The following is a 22,451-nucleotide window of genomic DNA, read 5'->3' on the forward strand; positions in this document are numbered from 1 at the left end:
CTTGAGCTTGAGCACCAGCTGCGTGGGCGGCGCGGCTGGCGGACCCGGCGAGGCGCGCTCCGGGCCCGGCGCCCCCTCGGCCTCTGACCTGCGCGCCGGCCGCTTGGCCGTGGTGGTGGCGGTGGCTGCAGTGGCTGCTGCGGCAGCTGCGGCCGCTGCGTCCCGCCGCCGCTGTTCTTGCTCCGCGCTGAAGCGCTCCTGCGCGCTGGTCAGGTAGTAGCCGATCATCTCCTCGTGGAACTGGTGCCGGTGGCTGGTGAGCAGCAGGCCGGCGAAGATGAATTTGCGCTCGCCTTGCATGGCGGCGCGCAGGATGTTGAGGCTCAGCTTTACGTCCGTGCTGTACTTCCAGGCATCGCCCCTTGACCCACTGCCCTTGTCGGCCGGCGACGCTCCCGCCGCCTTGTCCGTGGGCGACGGCGTGGTCTTCTCCGACGGCGAGGTGCTAGCTGACGCTCCCGATTCCTCTTTGCTGCCCTTGCGCGACTTGGACTTTTTCTCCTTGCTGCGCTCGGCGCTGTCGCCGTTTTTGCCATTGGCAGAGTTGGCACGACCCATCTTACCGTGCACCAGGCCTCCTAGCCCGCCCATGTTTTTCTTCAGCTTGATGCCCAGCGTCTTGCTGAAGCTGCCCAGCTTGTTCGCTACGGAGTCGGCGCGCGTCTTGTCCTTGTCCTTGCGCTGTTTCTCCTTCTCCTTGTCCTTACCATTCTTGCCATTATTGCTGTTGGAATTGCTGCACACAGAATCGCGGTCCGAGTCCAGCGATTCCGCCAGGGACTGTACATCCTCCCCGGCTGAGGCCGTTGGGGACTCTGGCTGTGCAAGGGGAGCCTGTGGGGAGGGAAGGCAGCAAAGGAAGGAGGTTACAGAAAGGCTGTCCCGTACAGGCCCCAAGAACACAGGTAGAGCTGAGACTGGGATACTGGAGTTTCTGGGTGAGGACTCTGCTGCTCTGGGATTTGGGAGGGTTGTCTACCAGAGAGGGACGGAGCTGTTTATGGACTAGGAGCCCACAGAACCCTGATCTGTTGCAAGGGTGGTACACAGGCTTGCAGATGTTGGCGGAATGCTCTCTAGGGACTTCAAACCTCAGTGCCATTCTTTGAGGGAGGATGCATGAACCTTCTCTTGGAATTCACGGATTCCTGAAAGTCTAGAGTCCTGAGTGGATGAATAGAGGCAGGATGCCCATAACCTAGCTGGTGTGGCATTCCAGAGCCTCAGTGTATTTTATAGAGAAACACTAGGTCCGCACTCTGGCCTTCCTCCACAGCCAGACTATTGGCACCATTAGAAACAGGTTACAGGTCTCCATGCAAAAGTAGAGGCCAGCAAGTGAGACAACGTCTCTCCCACACAGATGTTTCCCCTCCTTATTCCAAGCAGGGGCTACACACCTTGCCCTAGACCCCATTCTTTGTCTTGGACCCTTATCCAGCTATGACAAGTTACTTCAGAGGTTCTCTTCTCAAACTACAAGTTACTTCAGGGGAATGCTAAGCTAAGAAGGATGCTGGAAATGGCTTCCAGTGAGGATGTGGGGTCTTGTGGGTGGGCACTAGTGAAGGAATGCCATGGAGAATAACCTGGACAACACTACCTGGGTGCAGCCAGTGAGGAGGGCAAGGCCATGTAGAACATGGCTAGGTCCGTCTCTGGGACAGGTGGCAAGCCTGAGCAGGCTGTGGGAAGAGGGCATGCTGGGTAGGCAGCTGCCATAGTTTCTCCAAAGAGGGACCTTCCTGTGAGGAGAGTCACTGGGAAGGCAGCATCTCTCAAGCCAGCATCTGGGTGTGTCAGGAACTAGGACATGCCTGAGCAGGCTTTTCTGGTCTCTAGAGGAGAAGGGAAAAGCCATTGCTTCTCACTTTATTTTTGTCCTCTGCTCAAGCAGGTTCTAGAGGGAAGAGCCTCTGTGGCTAGGTCAGTAGAAGCAAGGCTGGTGAACTGCTCACCACCTCCCAGGCAGAAATCCCTCCTTCCACTTGGGTTTGGGAAGAGTGTTGAGTTTTAGGTTGGCTCGCCAGGGACAGTAAAGGGTGTTGGCTTCAAGGCTGAAACAGGGAAAGGGGCCCCAGTAAGTGGGGGAGCCTAGGCTGTGTGCCCTTTAGCAGTGGGGTTGTCTGCTGAGCTTTGTACTTGATATGGAGGTCACCAAGATCTGGCCAAGCCTCCTTCTCTTTGTAGGGCAAAGATGTGCCCCGCTGGAGTACTGATTATGGATCTAGGGCGGCTGTCATTGCATACCACGTAGGTATGCAATCATCCTGGGGCACAGTGGCATCTTCCAGCATGAGAGGCAAGACTTGGCCACTGACTGTCTCTTGTGCCCCAGGAACATGGCGAATCAGAGCCACATGGGGGCGCCCTACTTGGATGATGTCCAGGTGAAGCGGAAGTGAGCAATCAGAACCGTGGGGCAGGAACCTTTCAACGAGATCTCTCCTTTCAGTACTTTGAATCCGCTGGATACATATGTAAACGGATGTCAGGGAGGACCAATTATTTGCAAGCAATTTACACAAATCCCTTCCCCCTAGGAGTTCCCTCCCAAGATTATGAAAACATCAGTCACACACTTAAAAAGAATCTCTCAGCATCTGCAAGCAGGGGCAATCCCCCTCCCACCCCCGGGATGGGTCGGCGGCTCTCCGTCTTCTATTAGCTCCACCAGAGGCCACCTCCGCCTCGGGGAGGGGAGGGGCGCACGCTGAGGACAAACGCTGTTGGTTCCCCAGATTTTCTAAGGATCCACACACAGTTATAATTAATTCCGCTCTGCCGCGGCACATTTTGTTCCGATCTCAGCAGAGATAGTTTTGTGTTATGACTTGCCTACGGTTTGCTTTGTGAGTGGGTGTGTTTATTCCTCTCCTGCTGTGTAAAACAAGGGGTGGGGGGTAACACGCGTGCGCCTCCCACCAACAGGAAGTGTTTGGACTAGTGGCTGGGTCGGGTCTTGGTGCACGAAGGTGTGGGACCTCCCCGAGGCGGAGAGCCGTGCGCTGTGCTGCGCGGGGACATTTGGGAGGGAGGCACAGCGTTGTCCGCGCCTCGCAGAGTGGCTGCTGCCCTTCACTGGGTCGGGGCTGCGTGCACTCGAGGCTTACCCGGGTCTCGGAGGGGATGCGGATCCACGTCACATTCATGTAGCTGTGTAGAAGGTTCAGCTTGGCTTCTAGGGACAGGATGAGGCTGACAAAAGAACACCCAATGAAAAGCTCCAGAGGTGACAGGAGCTCATTCGCCTGTGCGTGCAATCCTCTCCCGGGCCCTTTAGTCCCCCAAACCCCAACAGGAGTCCTGTCACCACCACTCTCCCGCAGGGTGTTGGAGTCGGAACTGAACTGCGGGGCAAGTCTTACTTGGCTAGCCGGGCATTGTCATTGTCATCTTTCCCCCACTCCCAGTCCTTTCCTGGGTCCACTGCAAAGTGCAAGGGCAGCAGCTTGTGTTCTGAATCCGTCAGAGGGATCACAGCTGAAACAGAAGAGAGAGAGAGAGAGGCATGGTGGTAGGCAGCTCACCGGCCTGCCAGGAAGTTGGGGGCACCAGCAGAGCTCAGAGCTCTGGAAGCGAAATTCAAAATAGAAATAAAAAAAAATCCTGGGGCAGGTAACCCAATGGAGATAGAAGGAAGACTCAGAACTTGCATACCACGAGTGTTAAGACCATGGGTTTCAAACTCGATCACATCAACAATTTTCTATTATGTAGGTGAAGAGCAAGCAGGTGGAGGCATCGCCTGGAGTGTCTGGGTCTCTTTCTGTTAGAGGGTGAGCATCTCTCTGCGTGTCAGGATGAGAAAAAGCTATGGCTGCTTCTGCAATTTTTTAGGAAAGACCGAGGCTGGTGTAGTGAACCGTGGAAGGCCACTTTTGGAGTGGCCTCCATTTCATCTCAGGGAAGGGCAGAGTTTGCAAGTCAGGAGAGGTGTGTGCTGAGCTCTACTGCAGTAAGACTGGAGGTGGGGGCTGCCGACCCCCTGACCCTGCTCACAGGGAGCTCACCTGTGCAGGGCCAGGCAGTAGCAGTATTGGCCTAAAGCCCCTTTAAAAGGGAGTAGAGAGGGAGGCTTCCGTGGAGGTGGTGATCAGGTGGGGGATCTGCCCTATTATTTCTCAGAGGAGTTGGTTTACCACAAAGCATCTGGACAGAAGCACACCAAGCCTGGGAGATCAGTGGGGGTGCGGTGGGTATCTACAGGTGTACTGAGATCTGATAAGAGTTCCCGAGGGATCCCTGCTACCCAGAACATGGAATCCTTCATGTCACATCTGCCTTCTCCTAAGGGTGTTGCCGGGGTAATGAACAGGAAGAAGTGTGGGGATGGTTTCCAAATTCCACCTTCGTAATGAGTACCAGCCTCCTTGTGTCACTCCATTTAGTATGGCCCACCCCTCTGCAGTCTCATCACAGCAGAGAAGCCCAGCCCAGGGCCTCTGGCATCTGCTTTGTTCCTTTGCTTGCCCATAGCCTATGATTCATACCAGCAGTGCCATGGCAAGAACAGAAAGGCAAACAAAATACAGAAAATCCAGGAGCCAATACCGCAAAGTTGAGAAATTGGATACGACTCAATGCTGCCCTCTAGTGTTTCTAAAGAGATTGTGCGTGCAAACTGCTGCCCCCCCCCCTTCCTTCCCACCTCTACCATAAACAGATGAAAGGCAGTTTTTGCTGATTATCAGCCAGCTTAGGGGCTTTCCTTGTGTGTGGCCAGGGATGGAACAGTGTAGGTAAGGTCTGATGGAAAGAGGGGCAGAGGCATCTCGGCTTCTGCTTTGATGTGGCTTTCCTTTCCAGGGCTGAGCTTAGCCTGTCTTATAGGTCAGCACACAAACATTAAGGCTTTAGTGTGGCTTCCCACCAGTGGCTGGGGGCAGGAGTGATCCTTACCTGCTCCCCAGACTCACTAGAATTTTGTCCCCTAGGGATCTGTACTGTATACAGAGGGCCAATGCAAGGGTCCTGAGTCAGGATGGAGGACCACATTGTAAATATGCATCCCCGTGGATCTTGAAATCAAGGTGTTTTGGGAAAGATTGTTACAGACGATAATAACTTGTCAGGACTAGTTCCTGTGGGTATAATTTGGGCATTCTGGGTTAGGCTGTCTACCCCTTCGTGTGGCAGAGTTGGTTGGAGAAGTATAGTCATGCCAGCCATGACTATACTTTCCATCCTCTTAGCAAGGGGGTGGGGTGGGGTGTGGTTTGCTTAGCCGAACACATAGGCTGTGAGTAAAGTAATGTGGTCAGTTCTGGGCAATATGGCCAGGCTTAGGGGACTTCTCCCTCTCTGCCCATGTCTCCTGTGAAGACAGTGGAAGTACAAGACATCTGCAGCAGGCTCTTGAACCCCACTTGGAGAAGAATTGCCTGTTAACCAGAACTCCAGTACAGGCTTCGTTTACTGGGGAGCCCAACCTGTGTTGTCAGCCACTATGGTTTTGTTTTGTTTGGTTTCTGATAAATTACCTAAACTAGGACATCCCAGCTTTCTTTCCTTCCTGCTTCCTGCTATACTGTGCCTGGGGATTCTTACCCTCAGCAGATAGCCTGGACTGGGTTCCTTGACTGTCCACTCTGAGAAGACAACTGAAATACACCTGAAGATTCTAGGGCTGGCTACCTAGAAAGAGCCTGACAGTCTGTCAACTCTAGTCTTGGGGTGAAGAATAGGTCCTAAGGGAGAGGCTGGAGACATACGGCTCATACCTGATCTTTAGAGTATGAGCTGCTGCCTGTTTGAGGGCTGAGGGGGAAGTACAGCCAGGGACGTCTCAAAAACAGGCTGTCCTCATGAGCACCAATTGCACTTCATGTCTGTCCCATTGTACATGGAAAAATACCTGCTTTACCCAGGCAAACAAATGGTGGTATGACAGGGCACCCCCTGGTGGCAAATGTCCATAATAGCAACAGCTTCCAAAATAGGCCTGAGAGGATTTACTCTTTAGTTTGCTTTGGAAAGAACTCTCTCTTACTTTTAGCCTGTAATCCTACTACAGCATCTACAACTAGCCCATGAAGATTTGGAATTTTTACTTTATGAAACACAATGGATATTTCTGCTTGAGGTGTTCGCCATTACAATGAGAAAGCTGCAAATTCTCAGCATGTCTGTAGCCTAGCCCTGAATGGACGGCTCAGCCAGTCAAGTGACTCAAATTCTAAGGAAAGAAAAAATGCCTTAGAAGGAAGATGGAGACAACTAGGAGGGGTTGATGCGACCTCAGAAGGAAGAACTTAGCTAAATGTGTTACACACATGGGAGCCGGTGAAGTTATGCAGACCCTTCCTCCAGAAAAGAGAAACAGGAAATGGTAAACAGATAAAGCAAAAGATAAAGGTGGCATCTTCAAAGGGACGAAAGAAAAGCTGCTAATTCTGACCCCAGCAAAGCTCTGAGACAAAGGTGATTCAAAAGCTTTTCCAAACCCAAAGGAGCCAGTTCACTGCCTGCTGATCCACACTGGGGAGTGTCAGAATCTCACGGGGAGGAGGATGGTGTCTCCAGCAATGACTTAAATTTACCGAAAGTGATGCAAATGAAATAAATGGAGGTGAAAGTCAAATTCCCTTTTTTCTTCCTTTTACTAATTCTGAGATGACCAAATCTCTGCAGCCAAGAGAACAGTGAGGGGTGGAGGGATGGGTAGGTGGGGGTGGAGGTGGGGGTGATGTGTTGCAGAGAGAGGATTCTGGGTTGCAGTTTCCCCACAACTCAGGAAGTAGACAATATCACTTGAAAATAGAAACTCCTTAAAGATTCTGTCTGCAAACCCTAGGCAAACTGCTAATAACAAAATATTGGTAGGTAAATAAGCTAGGCAAATAGAGTTAATAAATACCACAATTAATCCAAAATAAGACATGGAAGAAAAACAAAAGAACAGGCAGAGCAAGGAGACTAGCAAAGATGGTGGTTTCCACCCATCCTTACTGTTCATATAATTAAATACAAATAGTTAACGCTGTCAAAAGATAATTATTATTGGGATTAAAGCAAAAACAAACAAAGGTAGCTTGCACCACTATACTAATTCCATAGTGAATCTAAAGGTATAGGTAGCTTAAAAGATACTTTCTAATACAGAGAGCTAGGGGAAGCCACCTAATATCAGACAAGAGTTAAGATAAATAGTTACAAAGAGGACCATTACATAACAATAAACAGACCTCTTCTCCAGACAGTCATGTGCACATAAGTTGTTTCCAAATGCACACAGCAAATGCACTCGACACAATATCTACATGCCTACATCTTGTAGGCCTGTGGATGCCTGAGCAATGGTGTTTACCCTCTCACAGACTGTATTCTTTCCTATATGACCATACCAAGGATTTAGTTTAATTTATAAATTAGTCACAGTAAGAGAGTCACAGCAATAACTAATGAAATAGAACAGTACAAGATATACTGAAAAAGCAGTGTGAGTGTGGTCTCACTGTTGAATTTTGGAATTTTCCATTTAACATTTTCAGACTATAGCTGAATGTGGGTAATGGGAACAACAGAAAGTGAACTGGGGATCGGGGAGTGTTCTACAGTGCTAACAACCATAAAGGAGAAGGGCCAAACATGTTTTTGCTGGACACTTGGTCACCCTTGTCCTAGTAGCTGACAGAACATCTGCCAGTCCATTGGTGTGGGCCCTACCCTAAGTCCCACTGGCCCAGAAACACAACATAAGCCTAGAGAGATGCCAGCAGCTGTCAGCTATGGTGAGTGAACTGGCTATGGGCTTAGAAAGCTAGGCTAATAGGAGTGTGCCCAGGTGCCAGCCTCTCCTTCAAGCCCTGCCCATCCTCTCCTGAGCTACACAGCTGGTGCAGGCACCCAGATGCCTCACCATGCTTCCTGCGAAGTCTGTGCTGCTCTCTGAAGACCCTGGTTGCTATGTCCAGGTATCCGGTGGATAGAACATTTGGCCAGCATGATCCAACTGAGGCGTGCACTGAGGACACCTATGCAGGTACGAGTGGAACTACGTGCTTTTAGGAGCAAGCAGCTCAGACTGCCGTTCAGGCTGCCCACCCCCTTCACCTGAGGGCATTGTTAGCAGCACAGATCCTTTCATTTCTGTATGGTTTCCAGTGCCACTAGCTTGAGCTGTTGTGGCAGAACATTGTAGACGAGGTGGCCTGTAAGCAACTGAAATTTCTTTCCTTCTCAGTCCTGGAGGCTAGAAATCCAAGGTACCGGCAGATTCAGTGTCTCTTAAGGGCTTGCTCCAGGAATGCAACTCGGCGTAGAGCCTTTTAGCCATTAAGTTCATCCATAGGCCCTGGCCTCCTTTCAATCTTTTGTGAAGTTTGTGGGCCAAGAGTCAAGTGTGCCAAATCATGACAGCCTCGGCTGTAAACTTAAAGCCCTGGTACCCTGACCCTGGCTCCTCTTTCTCCGTCAGGTGGTGGTGGAGTGTGGGGGAGGTGAAGAAGCCACGAGGAAATGTATAAAGACCAGACGAAGTTCTTAATGAGTGGGCATAGCCATGTCAAGGAGCAATGCCTCAGACCCATGGGAAATTAGCAAAACCATACTGAGCCAGGCACAGAATGGCAACACCTTCCTCTGGTCCAAGTACAGCTCTTTACAAATGACTGGTCAGTGTGTGCGCTGTTAAATGCACTGGAAGTTAAAACATTTGATCGGTCCCAGCACCAGGCCAAAAAAAAAAAAAAAAAGGCCTTACTTATTGGCCTGTGGAGTACTAAAAAAGCAGATTAATGTTTGTTTTTTACTCTGGGTTGCACACCAAATGTAGCCGATGGGGTTGATGAGATGGCTCAGTGGTTAAGAACAATGACTGCTCTTCCAGAGGATTGGAGTTCAAATCCCAGCAACCACATGGTGGCTCACAGCCATCTGTAATGGGATCTGCTGCCCTCTTCTGGAAGGTCTGAAGACAGCTACAGTGTATTCATATACATAAAATCAATAAATCTTAAAAAAAAAAAGTAGCTGAGAAGCTGCCTACACACTTATTGACTCCCCCAGATCTCCGGATGCCTCATTTTTTTTTTTTTATAAACGTGTGTTGTGTCCAAGAGACAAGATTGCCAGCTGCTCTTGGTGAAGTTCTTTGTGTTGACTTACTGTTGCAATAAACAAATCCTAAACCTGACCATCTGCAGGCCTTCCGGAGACTGAATCTGCTTTGTGCTAACCTTATCTCCTCTCCCAGTGTCTGACGTGATGCCCTGGGGAAGGGCATCAGGATGATCCAGGGGTTCTTGCCTTTGGTGTAGTCCAGCTGTTTGCATTCAGGAGGGATATCTCAGCGATCACCTCACACACCCTTCTGCCTCTGTGAGGTAACACAGCCCTTGCTCCCCTTCTCTACAGGAGAAGACTCCTGTATCCCCAGATCAAGATGCTGTGTGAATCCTTGCACGTGCTGACCCGAGGCACCACTTCCCAAGGCCCCTCTCTAGCGCCTGCACACGACTCAACCACTGCCTTGGAGGCCAAGTGTCTCCCTTTAGAAGGCATGGCATCCACTCTACTCATTGGTCACTCCAATGCTATGTCACTGTGGCCATTCCCTGGGGATGGGCTCTCCTTCCTCATGTTCCTCCTCTGTAAAGTGGGGATGGAAGATTATGAAGGCTAAGAAGTCACCTCTGGTAAGAACCTAGAACCTCACCTGTGCATGGAAAGTGCATGTGAGATCACCCAGAGTCTGAGGACCCGGCCCTGCTGTTCTAGCCCAGTGCCATGCAGGAACAGGGAATGCCTGCACCCTCTGCACCCAGTGCAGTGAGACAAGGTAAGGCTGAACTTGTCTACATGGGCACTCTGCCTGGAACTGGTTGGTATTTTGGGAAATCATGCCATCTGCAGACTTCGATATGAGTATCCCTCAGGACACATGTAACCCCCCATCTATACTGGATGCACTCTGATATGTGGGTGCCACATAGAATCTGAGCACCCACAGACTGAAGTGCTGATGGATAAGTGGTTTGTGCTGGTTGGCTTTTTGTGTTTGTCAGAAGCTGGGGTCATCTGGGAAGAGATTTCTCAGTTGAGGAAATGCCCCATCAGATTGGCCTGTACACAAGCCTGTGGGACATCACCTTGATTACTAATTAATGTGGGAGGGTTGGAGGACCCAGTGCACAGACCCGGCTACCCCTGGCAGGTGTTCCTGGGTGCTGTAAGAAAGCAGGCTGAGAAAACCATGGAAAGCAAGCCAGGAAGCAGCCAGCAATCCTCCATGGTCTCTGTTTCAGTTTTTGCCTCCAGGCTCCTGCTTTGAGTTCTGCTGTTGACTTCTCTCAATGATGGACTGTTACCATGGTGTATAGGTCAAAACAAGACAAGCAAGCAAGCAAGCAAGCAACACACACACACACACACACACACACACACACACACACACACACACCCCAACGAAAAACCCAACCAACCAACCAACCAACCAACCAACCAACCAACAGCAAAACAAATCAAACCCCTAAACAAACAAAATATCCCTTTCCTCTACCATTTGGCTTTAGTATCTTCACAGCAACAGAAAGCGAAGTAGGAGAGAAATTGGTACCAGGATCATGGGTAAAACTGTGGCACACTTGACCACAATGATTGGGGAGAATTATGGAGATGTTTGGAACTTTGCATTGGACTAGCTATTGACTTCTCAGAGCTTACTGGGTAGTTCTATGGCAAATTGGAAGGCAAAAGTGTTGAGAAAGAAAGGCAGATGATGGAGGCCTGGCTTGTGAAGTTTCTGTGGGAAACAAGGACTATTAAGGCCATTCATGTGATATACTTGAATTAAGAACCTGTAGTTTTTGGTCAGCTGTGGATGAAGAATCAGTTATGATTAACAAGAGACCAGCGCCACTGAAATGAAACCGTTGCTTTATGGGATTGACACTGTTCAGTTGGGGCTGAGAAATCAGCTGTGATTAATAAGACACCAGCACCATAGAGGTGAAATCTTCTGGAAGTATTTCTTCAGGGTCATCACACAGAAGCTGTGTTCCAGAGTGGGCCAAGGCTGCATCTCAAGCTGGAAGCTGAACTTGGTAATGTGTAAGAGTTTCCTAGGATGCTGATTTTCATGACATGAAAGCTGTAGAATTGAAGGGGTCATGGAAAACACCAAGGCTTGTAATCATGTGGCAGGGTCAGAGTCCCTGAAGAGAGGCCAGTAGAGGCCACTGGTGATTATACAGGCCAACTGCAATGGAGACACCGGCATATTAGAGATGCCAGGACTGTGGTGTGACCAAGGACAGCAGCCAATGTGGACCAGAGCTAGCCTGAGACTGTGAGACAAGCTGCGTGTACTGGGTGGCAGTGGTGGAGTAGACCTGCCCAAGCATTTTGGAGCCCAGACAATCATTAGTGAATCTCAGATGTTGGATACTGAGTTTTACACAGTTGGAATTCGGTTTTTGCTTTGATTTGATTGTGACTGTGCCTTAGTTCTTCCCTCTTGGAATAAGGAAGTATGTAACCTATTTCTTATGTTATAGGAACCACAGTTGAGAGACTTTGGATACTGTAAAAGAAAACTTGGATTTTTAATATGTTTAATATTTTAAGGACTGTAGGCCCTTTAAGGTTATATTATGCTCTATATTAATACTATATTAATTTTGGGGACAAACAGGAAAACAGAGGTTATGTATTAATAGTGTTGGTTTTTTTTTGTGCCAAGTTCAGAAAGGATACATTTTTTCTGGTTGGCCTTTTTTTGTTGTTGTTTGTTTTTGTTTATTTTGTTCAGCCTGACACAGGCTTTGGTAATCTGTGAAGAGGGAACCTCAGAAAATGTCTCTATCAGATTTAAGTGTAATCAAGCTTACGGGATATTGTCTTGATTGTGATTTATGTGTGAGTGCTCAAATTCATAGGTGGTGGCAGGTATTCCTGGGTGGTATAACAAAGCAAGGTGAGATGGCCATGGTGAGCAATCCAGCAAGCTGCACTCCTCCATGGCATTTGCTTCAGTTCCTGCCTCCTGGTTCCTGCTCTGAGTTTCTGTCCTAACTTCCTTCTGTGATGTAGAGTTGTAAGGTGAATGACGGGTTAACCTGTCCCCCTAGTTTCTCGCTTTTGGCCATGGTACTTATCACAGTAATAGAAAATTAAACTAGGACATGGCCCCTGGGGTGTTGAAGGCTTGAACTCCAGGGTGGTGCTGTAAGAGCAGATGGATTTTGAGGGAGAGGGTGGAGCTTGAGGGAGGTGAGCCTATTTGGATCAAGCCTCAAAATTCCAAGTATGGTTTCTACTGAATGTGTCTCTTCACACACAATTGTAGTTGAAAAGTCTGAGTTGAAGCATTGTGAGTCAGGCCTGTTGGCAGTGATTTGACCTAGGTCTTTAGCCACTGGGTATTTGCCCTTGAAGGAGATTGTAGGACCATGGCCTTACTTTTAAACGGAGGAACTTCTGGGCTCTAGCTGTCCAGAGGTTTCTGATTTGATTAATCACAGTAATTTCCTTTGGCTAGTGTATGCTATATCTGACAGTCTGTTACCTACTCCGTACATGTTTTTCCTGGTACCCCAGTCACCACCTGCTCCTGCCATCTGTTATTAGCCAAAGGCAACTTTTAAAAGTGATACTTGGTAGGTCCTTAAAGACCCAAGCCCCCAAGTTACTCTATGATAGAAGCCACTAAATGTAGTAACAACAGGTCCCTTGAATCTTAGGGACACTCCATGAGTTTCAAATGGCTCTTACCTTCCAGAGGCCACTCCCTTCATCTTTAACTTTCCAGAACCATGCCCACAAGACTCAGGGGTACTTTCCTACAAAGACTTGGCCAGCAGGACACATTCCTACCCATAAAGCTGCTGGGATCCTCTCAGTGGGGGCTGGGTTATATACTACTACTGTGGAGGTTTGAATAAAATGGCTCTCATAGGTCCATAAGGTGGGGCACTATTAGGAGGTGTGGCCTTGCTGGAGGAAGTACATCACCAGAGGGTGGGCTTTGAGGTCTCAAAATATCAAACCAGGTCTAGTGGCTCACAGTTCCTTTCCTGCTGCCTGCAGACCCAGATACAGAACTCTTCAGCACCATGTATGCCTGCCGTAATGATAATGAATTAAACCTTTGAACTGTAATCCATCCCCAATCAAATGGTTTTCTTTATAAGTGTTTCCATGGCCATAGTGTCTCTTCACACCAGTAAAACCTTAACTAAGACAACCACCTCACCCATCAATCCCCAGGGTCCTCTTGGTGTTGAGAATGGTTCTAGTCCAACTACATACACTTGTTGGGCAGGTGGCCCGTGACTTCAAGTCTTTTATTCTTAGGGTTTGATGGGTGGTCATTGCTTATCTAGAGGTGCTGAGTGTCAGTCCACCCTGACTACTGCCCTGGAGCAATGAACAACTTCTCATATAATAAAATACAGTATGAAACACGCTCACTACATAGGTAAGGAGAGTTCTTATCGAGAAGGAAGATGAGCTGCAGCAGTCCTGCAACACTTCTGCCTCTGGCTGGGTTGACATATGCTGGGTCTCCCTGGGGTATACTCAGGACCCTACCTGCCTCAAGTCTTTGGTCCCAGTTGGGTGAACATGGTTGAGAGACATGAGGGTGGCAGAGAGTCCCAAGCACATTTTTCCCCTTGGCCTTCTCCCGAGGCCTGAGAGCCACCGTGGTGCCATGGCTCCAGGAAGTGAGTGCTTTCTCTATCTCTTCTGTGAAGGCTCTCAAGGCATGTATCATAGTTGTACCATATTTATCAAGTCAAATTGCAAATAGATGTTGTAGAAGCCATAAGCAGGAGTAGGGAGGCCTGCATTCATGCGCTCTGGTGCTGCTGGCTGGCCACTGACCCACCTGTTCTGAAGTACGACTGGGCACTGGGTGAGCTGATGATGGAAGCTGTTGACAAACAGCTGTATCTCTTCCTGCATAGGTCTTGTGTTGGCAGGGAAGCTCAGTGAGCAGAGCTTCACACAGTGTACCTTCTTCTGCAGCAGCCCTCAATTATGTAAAGACTTGAGTGGGAAGCTATGGTGACCGTGAACCTCTGACTAGTCCTCAGTGGGTGGTGCCAGTCTCAGTTACTTTGTTGTTGCTATGACAAAACCTCATGACCAGTGCAATTTAGAAAAGAAACGTGGCTTACTATTTCCGAGTGTTACAGTCCATGATACAAAGGGACAGCTGAGAGCTCACATCTTGACCCACAACTGTGAGACTGATTCAGAGCACTGGGAATCACATGTCTTTTAAAAACTCAAAGCCTAACTCCAGTGACACACCACCTACAAGAAATCCATACATCCTAATCCTCCCGAAATAGTTCTGCCAACTGAGGACCAAGTATTCAAACATATGAGCCACTGGGGGGATTTCCATTCAAACCACCACACTGCTTCCTAGCTTCCTTGGAAGCTCTTGTGGAAGGGTGTGCTGGGAGGGAAAAGCTGTCTGGCCTCACAGATGGGGTGGGGATGGGGATGCCAGGGGAGCTCATCTTCTTTACTGTTTTCGAGATTTATTTTAATTGTATGTGCATGTTGTGAATGACTGCATGTCTGCATATCTAACTTACAATTGCCTGGTGTCTTCCAAGGCCAGAAGAGGGTGTCAGTTTCCCTAGTCCTGGAGTTAAGGTGATTGTGGGTTACAAAGAGCTGGGAACTGAACTTGGGTCCTCTGCAAGAGAAGTGAGTGTTCTTAGCAACTGAGTCATCTTTCCAGCTCCAGAACCTCATCTTTTGAGGATTGACGGGGGGTTTGCAAGTAGTGTGACACTTCATTCAAGCGGGGTGGCACTAGAGTAGAGTCCACCATAACCAAGGCACAGAGCTGCTGGTTAAGCTATAGGTTTGGAAGGCCGGGTGGACCCAGAGTGCTGCAGCTGTCTGGGAGGCTCTAATTTGAACTCCAGCTGCAGGAGGTTTGGGAACAGAGGACTGTGCCACTGAGTTAGCTGCTGGGGGCCACTGCCAGGGCATGGGCACACTTTACTCTTGAATCTTGAACTGGACAGAGTGTGAGTGATCATTAGGTAGAGCCTGCACCCACAGACAGTAGCTGCGAACCTCTGACATCCCCTCATCTGGCTGAGAGCCTAGGGGCCAGCTGTAGTGTTTCCAGACAAGACCTGTTGGTGAAGATCCGGTTTCTGTATCTGAACTTTTCCCTGGGTGAATGGACACTGCAAGCGAGAGGTAAGATTCCCAGTGAACTGTCTGGAAACACAGACAGTTCCTCTTTCTTCCACTATACCTGCTTCTCAGGCTGCTCCATAACCTGGAAATGCCAAGCGGGGAGCTCAGCTTAGTGGAGGTAAGATGCCAGCACAAGTCCTTGAGGAAGGGCAGCCTTTCTTCCCAATGGAAAGGCAGGTATAGGAAGAAAAGGCATTTGGTTGTGTACACAGCACGAGGCTGGCCTCAGCCCTGTTCTAGACAGCGTGGGCTTCCTCTGCCTTGCTCTTGACAGCATAGGGCCACTGGGCACCAACTTGGACTCATGGGCTTGCTGTGCTAGGTTATCATCACCTTTGTCCATGCTGGTTTGTCTCTGGGTACCCCCACCCCTGCAGCATATCTGACAGTCCAATCACTGCTTCTTTAACTACCTACTCTTGCCACTGGACTCACAGTACAATGTACTGAATGCTTATCACATGTCTTCCTTGAATCATGACCTGCTGGGGTTCCTTTCCCTAAAAAAACCAGAGAGAAGTCTATGGAGGGTTGCTGAGAGCTGGTGCTTGGTGTGTGTTCATGAAATTGACTCTTGTCCCTGCGTCACAAGATATAGGACCTCAGGGTAATGTGGGGAGCAGGGAACAGAGGCCCTTCTACCAGCTCTCCACAACTCAGCCACTGCTGCCCCAGGCCAGGGTTCAGGTGGCACAGCGGATGGACCAGTGAGGCAGGAACTCCTTCATCTGAAAGCTTTTGCAGTTTCATTATAGCTGACCATGGTTTAAAATATTATATAGAAAATTCCAGAAATAAACAATGTATAAGCTGAAATTGTGCCTTGTTCTGAGTTGTGTGAAGAAACTTCCCACCTCTTATGCATGTAAACTACCCTTTTGCGCAGTGAGACCACACAGTAGATACCGTCTTTAACTGTGTGCTGTCAGTGGCTACCTGGACTGTAAGCCTGACTCCTTGTGTGTGCCTCCCCTTATCTGAGGGCTCCAATGTACAAAGGCAGCAATGACGGAATTGAGACCAGCAAGGAGAAGCTAGGAAGAACTTCCTTGAGGCAGAAAGGAGAAAGTTTTCAACATTACAAGGAAAGAAAATCACATGCCTGCTACTAAGGTCCACAGCCACAGTGAATCTATGCACGAAGGAAGGGAGGTAGCTGTGCTACTATTGCTGCTGTCCCAGAAGCTGCCAAAGTCTAACCCACAGAACCGGTGAGTGCCTACAGTGTTGAAGGCTGCACACAGAGACAATGTACTCAGGCTTTGGGCCACTCAGAATATCATCTACTCATGCGGACCTCTGCTGTGTCTCCCGTGAGTGATGGCAGAGCCTCTATTGGTAAAGGCTTATCCTCTGTAGAGCCTGCATCCTCTCTAGGAATCTTACCTGGCCTATGAGGACTGGTAGGGGGAATGTACAGTTCTGGGAACACAGTGGCCATGGAAGTGGAACCCATGGGAACTCTGGGAGGACACAGAGAGCCACAGAAGCCAAGAGTTATCTGGCCAGAACCTAGACTTTGGAAAAAGTTTGTAGCCCAAGGTGAAACACCAGCATTCTGCCACATTCCTTAGAGGGACACAGTAACAGAGACAGATTTGCAGTCACCACAAAGGCATCTGGAGGGACCCAAGACTATGAACTTGATGGATGCTGACCTCAGGGACTCACTCTTGCTGACAAGGGGGCCCAGACCGTGCCCAAGCCACATCTGGTGGAAGCTTCTGTCATTTTGCAAGGGCTACAGGATGAAGGGTGGGAGGCAGCCTTTGTGTACATATGGTTTCAGCAACTTGGAAAGCTGAAGCAGGGAGATCACTTGAGTCCAGGGGTTTGGAGGCCATCCTGGACAACAGAGGAAGTCCTCATCTTAGACCATATCAAAACAGAAGCAGAACAAAGCCCTAGGAAAGGAGGCAGGCACCACTGGAAGCAGATGAACAAGGGAAGAACACTGTTCCTCCCAGGCTTTAATGATGGGGAGTCCCTCTTTTTTTTTTTTTCTCCTCGAGACAAGGTTTCTCTGTGTAGCCCTGGCTGTCCTAGAACTCACTCTGTAGATCAGGCTGTCCTCAAACTCAGAAATCCGCCTCTGCCTCTCACGTGCTGGGATTAAAGGCGTGTGCCACCACTGCCCAGTGGAGAGTCCCTCTTGATGGTCAGTGGCAATGAGTGAGTGATGAACAGTCTGTTGCCTTGGCTGCCTGGACCCATTTCTTGCTACACTGGCATGCGAGCATGGGTTTGATTTGGCTTCTGGGGAGGGGGAAAGAGCTCTCTCAACTCCCTGGATTCAGATGCTGTCCCATAGACCTTCTGACTCTCTGACTGACCATCAGGCAGGAGCAGATGTGGAAGGGTATGCTGTAAGGGCTGGAGGAGGTAGGGTTCTGGATTTTTGTCTGCGTCCCACCTTGCCAGCAGTCCAGAGGAAGGGACAGGATATAGAGGCTCTGATCTACTCAGTGTGAAGGGTCAGGATGGACATCTGAGCTTCCTGCTTGTGCAAGCCCTGAACCAACCACTTAGAGTTTCCTAGAACCATAGCCGAGGGCAAGAACACATGTCTCTCCTTGACCTTCAGTCTCCCGTGGGGAACTCTCAGTCTGTACTGAAAGTAAGAGTGGCAATAACAAAGCCTTGTCCTTCCCTCTCACACATCCTTCATAGCTGACAGAGCCAGCCCTCTTTGCCAGCAGTGACAGCACATGGAATATATATGCTCCACCGTGTTTTACTGAAGGCTGCAAGTGTGCACTGTGCAGCAGGTGGCGCTGGTCCGGTCAGCGCATCAGTGCTGAAATGGCTGTTTGTAGGAACCTGGCTATAATGACCTAAAAGGTAGTGCTGACTTTTTTGGTTGAAAAGCTGACTACAGCAGGAGTGAGCATGAACAGCACTAGTAAATTAAAGCCAGAGGCCAGCAGGTTACACACACACTTGGCTACCTCATTGCAAAGCAGCCATAGGAAAATGTCAGGGAATGAGTTTGGCTGTGCTCCAATAAAACTATTTGCAAACTAAGTGCTGGGCCACAGCTTGCACAGATTCTGTAGGGAATTTGTTCCCATCTAAGGTGGATTGCATCTATATAAAAACTCATACAGAGCATTAGCGATATTTAGTTCTATAGTTAAAAATCCCTCTAAGGACACAGGCAGCATAGCATGTATTTCAAAAGGCTAGAAGCAAGGATTTTGAACACTTTCAACATACAGAAGTGACGAATATTGGAGGATACAGGTATGTTTCCCCTGATTAGAATACTACACAGCATGTACACTGAAACACAACATGATAACTTGACTTCATGTGTCAGTTAAAGTTAATTAAAATATAGAGAATTTATATACGCCTGTGACAGAAGCCAACAGCCAGGTATAGCAGTGGTGTCACTCATTTCCAGCATGATTGAGATGGACCATTACCTCCAACACATCTGCATACCGACTAAGCATAGCTATGCAGAAACCACAGCTAATCCCTGCAGTGCATGGGTTCTAGGCAGTTATCCACACACACCACATCTCCACATCACCTTACCCCACTGTCTCAGGAGCCAGACAAACCTTGTTCTCTCTGTTGGTCTCTCTGTTCCATGGACACTAGGGCTGAGAAGTGCGCTTGATCGTAGGCCAGAACCAGGGGTGAGCAGTGGCACCTGTTAGGAGGGACCTCCAAGGGCAGGTAGATCCCTCCAAATGGGATGGGTGCAAATGCTGTGGACACAGACACGGGGAGAGGTGGAGGGCAAGAGTAGGGCAGGGAGTGCAGAGAAAGGGAGGGGAGGGTTGGTGGTAGGGAGAGGGGGCAGGGGAGCAGAATTAGTGCTCAGGGCTAGGACTGGAGGTTCCCACGGTGATCTGTCTGGATAGCCTGCTCCTGAGAGCCACACCATAGTTAAAGAGTGGCAAGGTTGGAGCTAAGACCATGCCCAGGATGGTTGGTGATGCCCAACCATAGCTTGTCTAGAAGTTCATTCTGTCCTTTCTCTTCCAATGTCACTGAAATGCCCACACACCAGGCAGGACCTATATTTCCTGAGTGTGTCTGGTGTGTATTTTGAAAACAAGTTCTATGGAACAGGAAGGGTCAAGCCAGAGAGCACTGGTACTGAGCTGTAGATCAGGTGGAACATGAGAAATGGAGACTGCATCTTCATGTGACTAGATACCATCTTGTTCACTTTCTTCTGAGACATGAGGGAAGGGGAGTCTGAAAACCACTTCTATGAACAACTGCCTGAAGCAGTAGCTGTTTCTTTTCTTTTTTTTCACTGAAACAGGATCTCATGTAGCCCCCCATTCACTATGTGGCAGAGGACGGCCTTGAACTTGAAGTTCTCTTGACTTGGCCTCCCTAAGTGCTGGGACTACAGGCATGTACCACCGTGCCTACTTTATGTAGTGCTAGGATGGAACCAGGGCTTCCTGCATGCTAGGCAAGCAGTCTACCTGAAGAGCCACACCCCAAGCCTAGCAGCTGTTTTTTTTCTTTTTTTTAAACCACCATGAACAATATTGCTTTTGGCCTCAGAGTGGGGATTGCATCCTCCTTGTTGCAGAGCACAGGGGCTTTTAGAATGTTCTCTGTTCTCCGAGGATCTCTTCATTTCCCTGCTTCTGTCACACAGTCTGTACTGGACAGAATCATTCTGCCCATACAAAGATCCTGCTTTGAGAATCTTTTAAAGAAAAGGAAGCAAGGACAGGCTGCAGAGGGCTGCTGGCTCTGGTCCCCGGGAAGAGAGCAGTGCTAGGCAGGATGTATGTTCTCTGCCCTCATAGAAGCTATGGTCATGCTGGTTTTTCTCTGGCTTGAAAACCAATGCTTTATTTATTGGCAGGACTCTGAGAGACCTATGGGACAGACTAAAAGTTCAGTGGAGCTGAGTGAAATGTCACAAGGCCACTGGTTGATTGGAATGCTGTAGTAAAGAGATGTTGTGGACAGTGTCCACGAAAGTGACCGACAAGAAGAAATGGCAGCAAAGGGAACTGGATGGCACTGGTGCTACCAAGGAGATTGGAAAATGAATCACATTGCAGAAAGTGCTGGGAGTCAGGTCTGCTGAGTGGGACAGGATCTGGGGACAGCTTTCCTGGCTCTCCATCTTTTCTGACTCTTCAGAGCATGGCCAGCCCTGTGGCATTCCGGGCATTCTCACTACAGTTCTTTTGACTCCCAGGCTTCAGGCTTAAGGATGACCTGTGAGGATATATGGCTTGTCTTGGGCTAAACCTGGATGGGGATATTGTCTGGTCATCCTGAGCATCAGTGTGCTTATTCATCTGGGGAAGACTGTGAAAGGCTGAGGGAGGGGACATTCAAGGAGAAGTCAAGTACAAGCCAGGGTCTCAGTGGACCAGCAGCAGCAACTTGGCTACTCTGAAGAGACTTCACCACCCACCAGAAGCTCTATACTTTGCCTTCCTTCCTTTCCTCTCTAACATTCTATCCTGCAGAACCTCTGGAACAGGGCCTGGGACTTTTGGAGGGATCTGTGCTATCTGTGGTGCTTGGCCAGATTTTTCATGGCCACTTAATGATGTCATGCAGGGCACGTAGTCAGGAGCAGTTGCTGCTGCCCTGGAGGAAGAAGAAACACATGAAATAATGCTATCTTTGTGTGTGTCTCAGAGGGACGAGATGACTCTGCCAATGTGCAGGTAGATTTCACCCTTTCTGGGCCACTATTAATTATGGCTCCTTGATGATCCTACCTTCTCCACCAGAGTCTCTTAGCATGGTGTCTGCCACCACCACGATGGGTCTCCGTAGTATGTGGGCTAGGACGAAGACATGGAACTCTTCCAGGCTTTCATATACAGGGTCCTCAGAGTTGTCCACACTAGGGAACACAACAGAGAAATCTTGTCATGAGACTAGACTGGGGTGGGGAACAGAAGAGGCAGGGAAGGCTCTGTGTAATGTAGGGACTAAGCACTCCCAAACACTGCACCCTACCTTCCATGATCTGAGGACCCTTCTAGGAACAGTTCTGGGGAAGAGATCATGCGAAGGCTGTCTGAATTCTATGCTGGGGGTAGGAGGAGGATGAATGTATAGCTTCACACTCACACCCTCCCCAGCCTGGGTCCAAGCTCCTGCCTGGCCTCAGGTAGAGTAGTCATCCAGGCTGTGAGACACCAGAGAAGACTGTGACCTAGATGTCCCTCAACAACAGGGCCACCCTCCAAGGAAAGAGAGCCAGAGCTCTTAGATGAGGGGACCTTGTGTAAATCTCCTACACATGAGGACAGTGTACAGCAGGAGGTAATAAATTCTTGGCTTTCCATACCCCAGGCTCCAGGAATCAGTTCCTTGAAGACATCAAGGGAACAAGGGTGGCCTTGGGGGCTGGGATGACTGGGAAAGAGCTCCAGGCTGCAAATCCTAAGAAATGCACCTTTAGGGGAGATCCAATGTTGTATTATGTTTTTCTTTTTTCTTTTTCTTTCTTCCTATTTTGCCATTTTTTTGTTGGCCAAGGAACTTTATAGTAAAACATGTGGCAACAGTCAGAAGTCACAAAAACTCACATAGAACCACCTAAAAGTTATTCTTCAGCCTGCCACCTCTTTACTTTGAGAGGGTCCGAGTGCTCCTTGTTTACAGAGCCACATTTGCCACACCAGGACACAGCCATCAAAACAAAGCACTAACATCTGCCCACAGGTCTGCTCACTGTGGTCTCACCAACACCTTCAGGACCCAGGATCCAGCTCAGGGCTGTGAGCTGCTTTCTCCTGAGGTCTACTCGGTCTTCCTCAGCCTGCAGCACTGCTCTGCGACACTTCTGAGACACAACCACAGGCCAGGTGTCTTGTGGGACTTTCTCAGTCTGAGTCTCTCCATTGCCTGACCATGACGTTAGACAAGGGTCTGGACTTGTCCTCGCAGGTGGTGTGATATGCAGGTTGTCCTCCTACAGTGGCGGGGCCTTGGTCACTGGCTCTTCTTCCAGCCACAACCTTCTGAGCTGCTCAGGCCACCTCTACCTATGCCATCAACATGTGATCCACAGGGGAGCTTAGAACCTCTGCACATCTCCATTCCTTCCCAAGCTTGTTGTTGTTGGCAGTACTGTGGATTTCTGGTTTTATACTTTCATTAAATGGTTTATAATCCATTTGCGATGTTTTGATGCTCAAACACATTGATTTGGCCATTGTCGCTTATTTCAGCTTGGTCTATGTCCTTTTGACTTCTCCTTGCCATTCTTTTGGATCACCTTATTCTTTCCTGGCACAAAAAGATGGACAAAATTCTCTCTC

General features: G+C 49.1%; 1 protein-coding gene across 1 annotated transcript in view; it reads right to left on the minus strand.

Moving 5' to 3' along the window:
• Otud7a (OTU deubiquitinase 7A) overlaps positions 1–22,451 on the minus strand; it is a 105,832-nt gene that overhangs the window by 861 nt on the left and 82,520 nt on the right. The window contains exons 7-11 of the mRNA XM_028776692.1: positions 20,898–21,025; positions 18,744–18,893; positions 3,369–3,483; positions 3,114–3,198; positions 1–834 (exon numbers count right to left, since the gene is read on the minus strand). Of these exons, the coding sequence (XP_028632525.1) occupies positions 1–834; positions 3,114–3,198; positions 3,369–3,483; positions 18,744–18,893; positions 20,898–21,025 (1,312 nt within the window). The remainder of the gene's footprint in view (positions 835–3,113; positions 3,199–3,368; positions 3,484–18,743; positions 18,894–20,897; positions 21,026–22,451) is intronic.

This window comes from Grammomys surdaster, unplaced genomic scaffold, assembly GCF_004785775.1.
Source record: "Grammomys surdaster isolate TR1022 unplaced genomic scaffold, NIH_TR_1.0 271, whole genome shotgun sequence".
Taxonomy (NCBI): Eukaryota; Metazoa; Chordata; class Mammalia; order Rodentia; family Muridae; genus Grammomys; species Grammomys surdaster.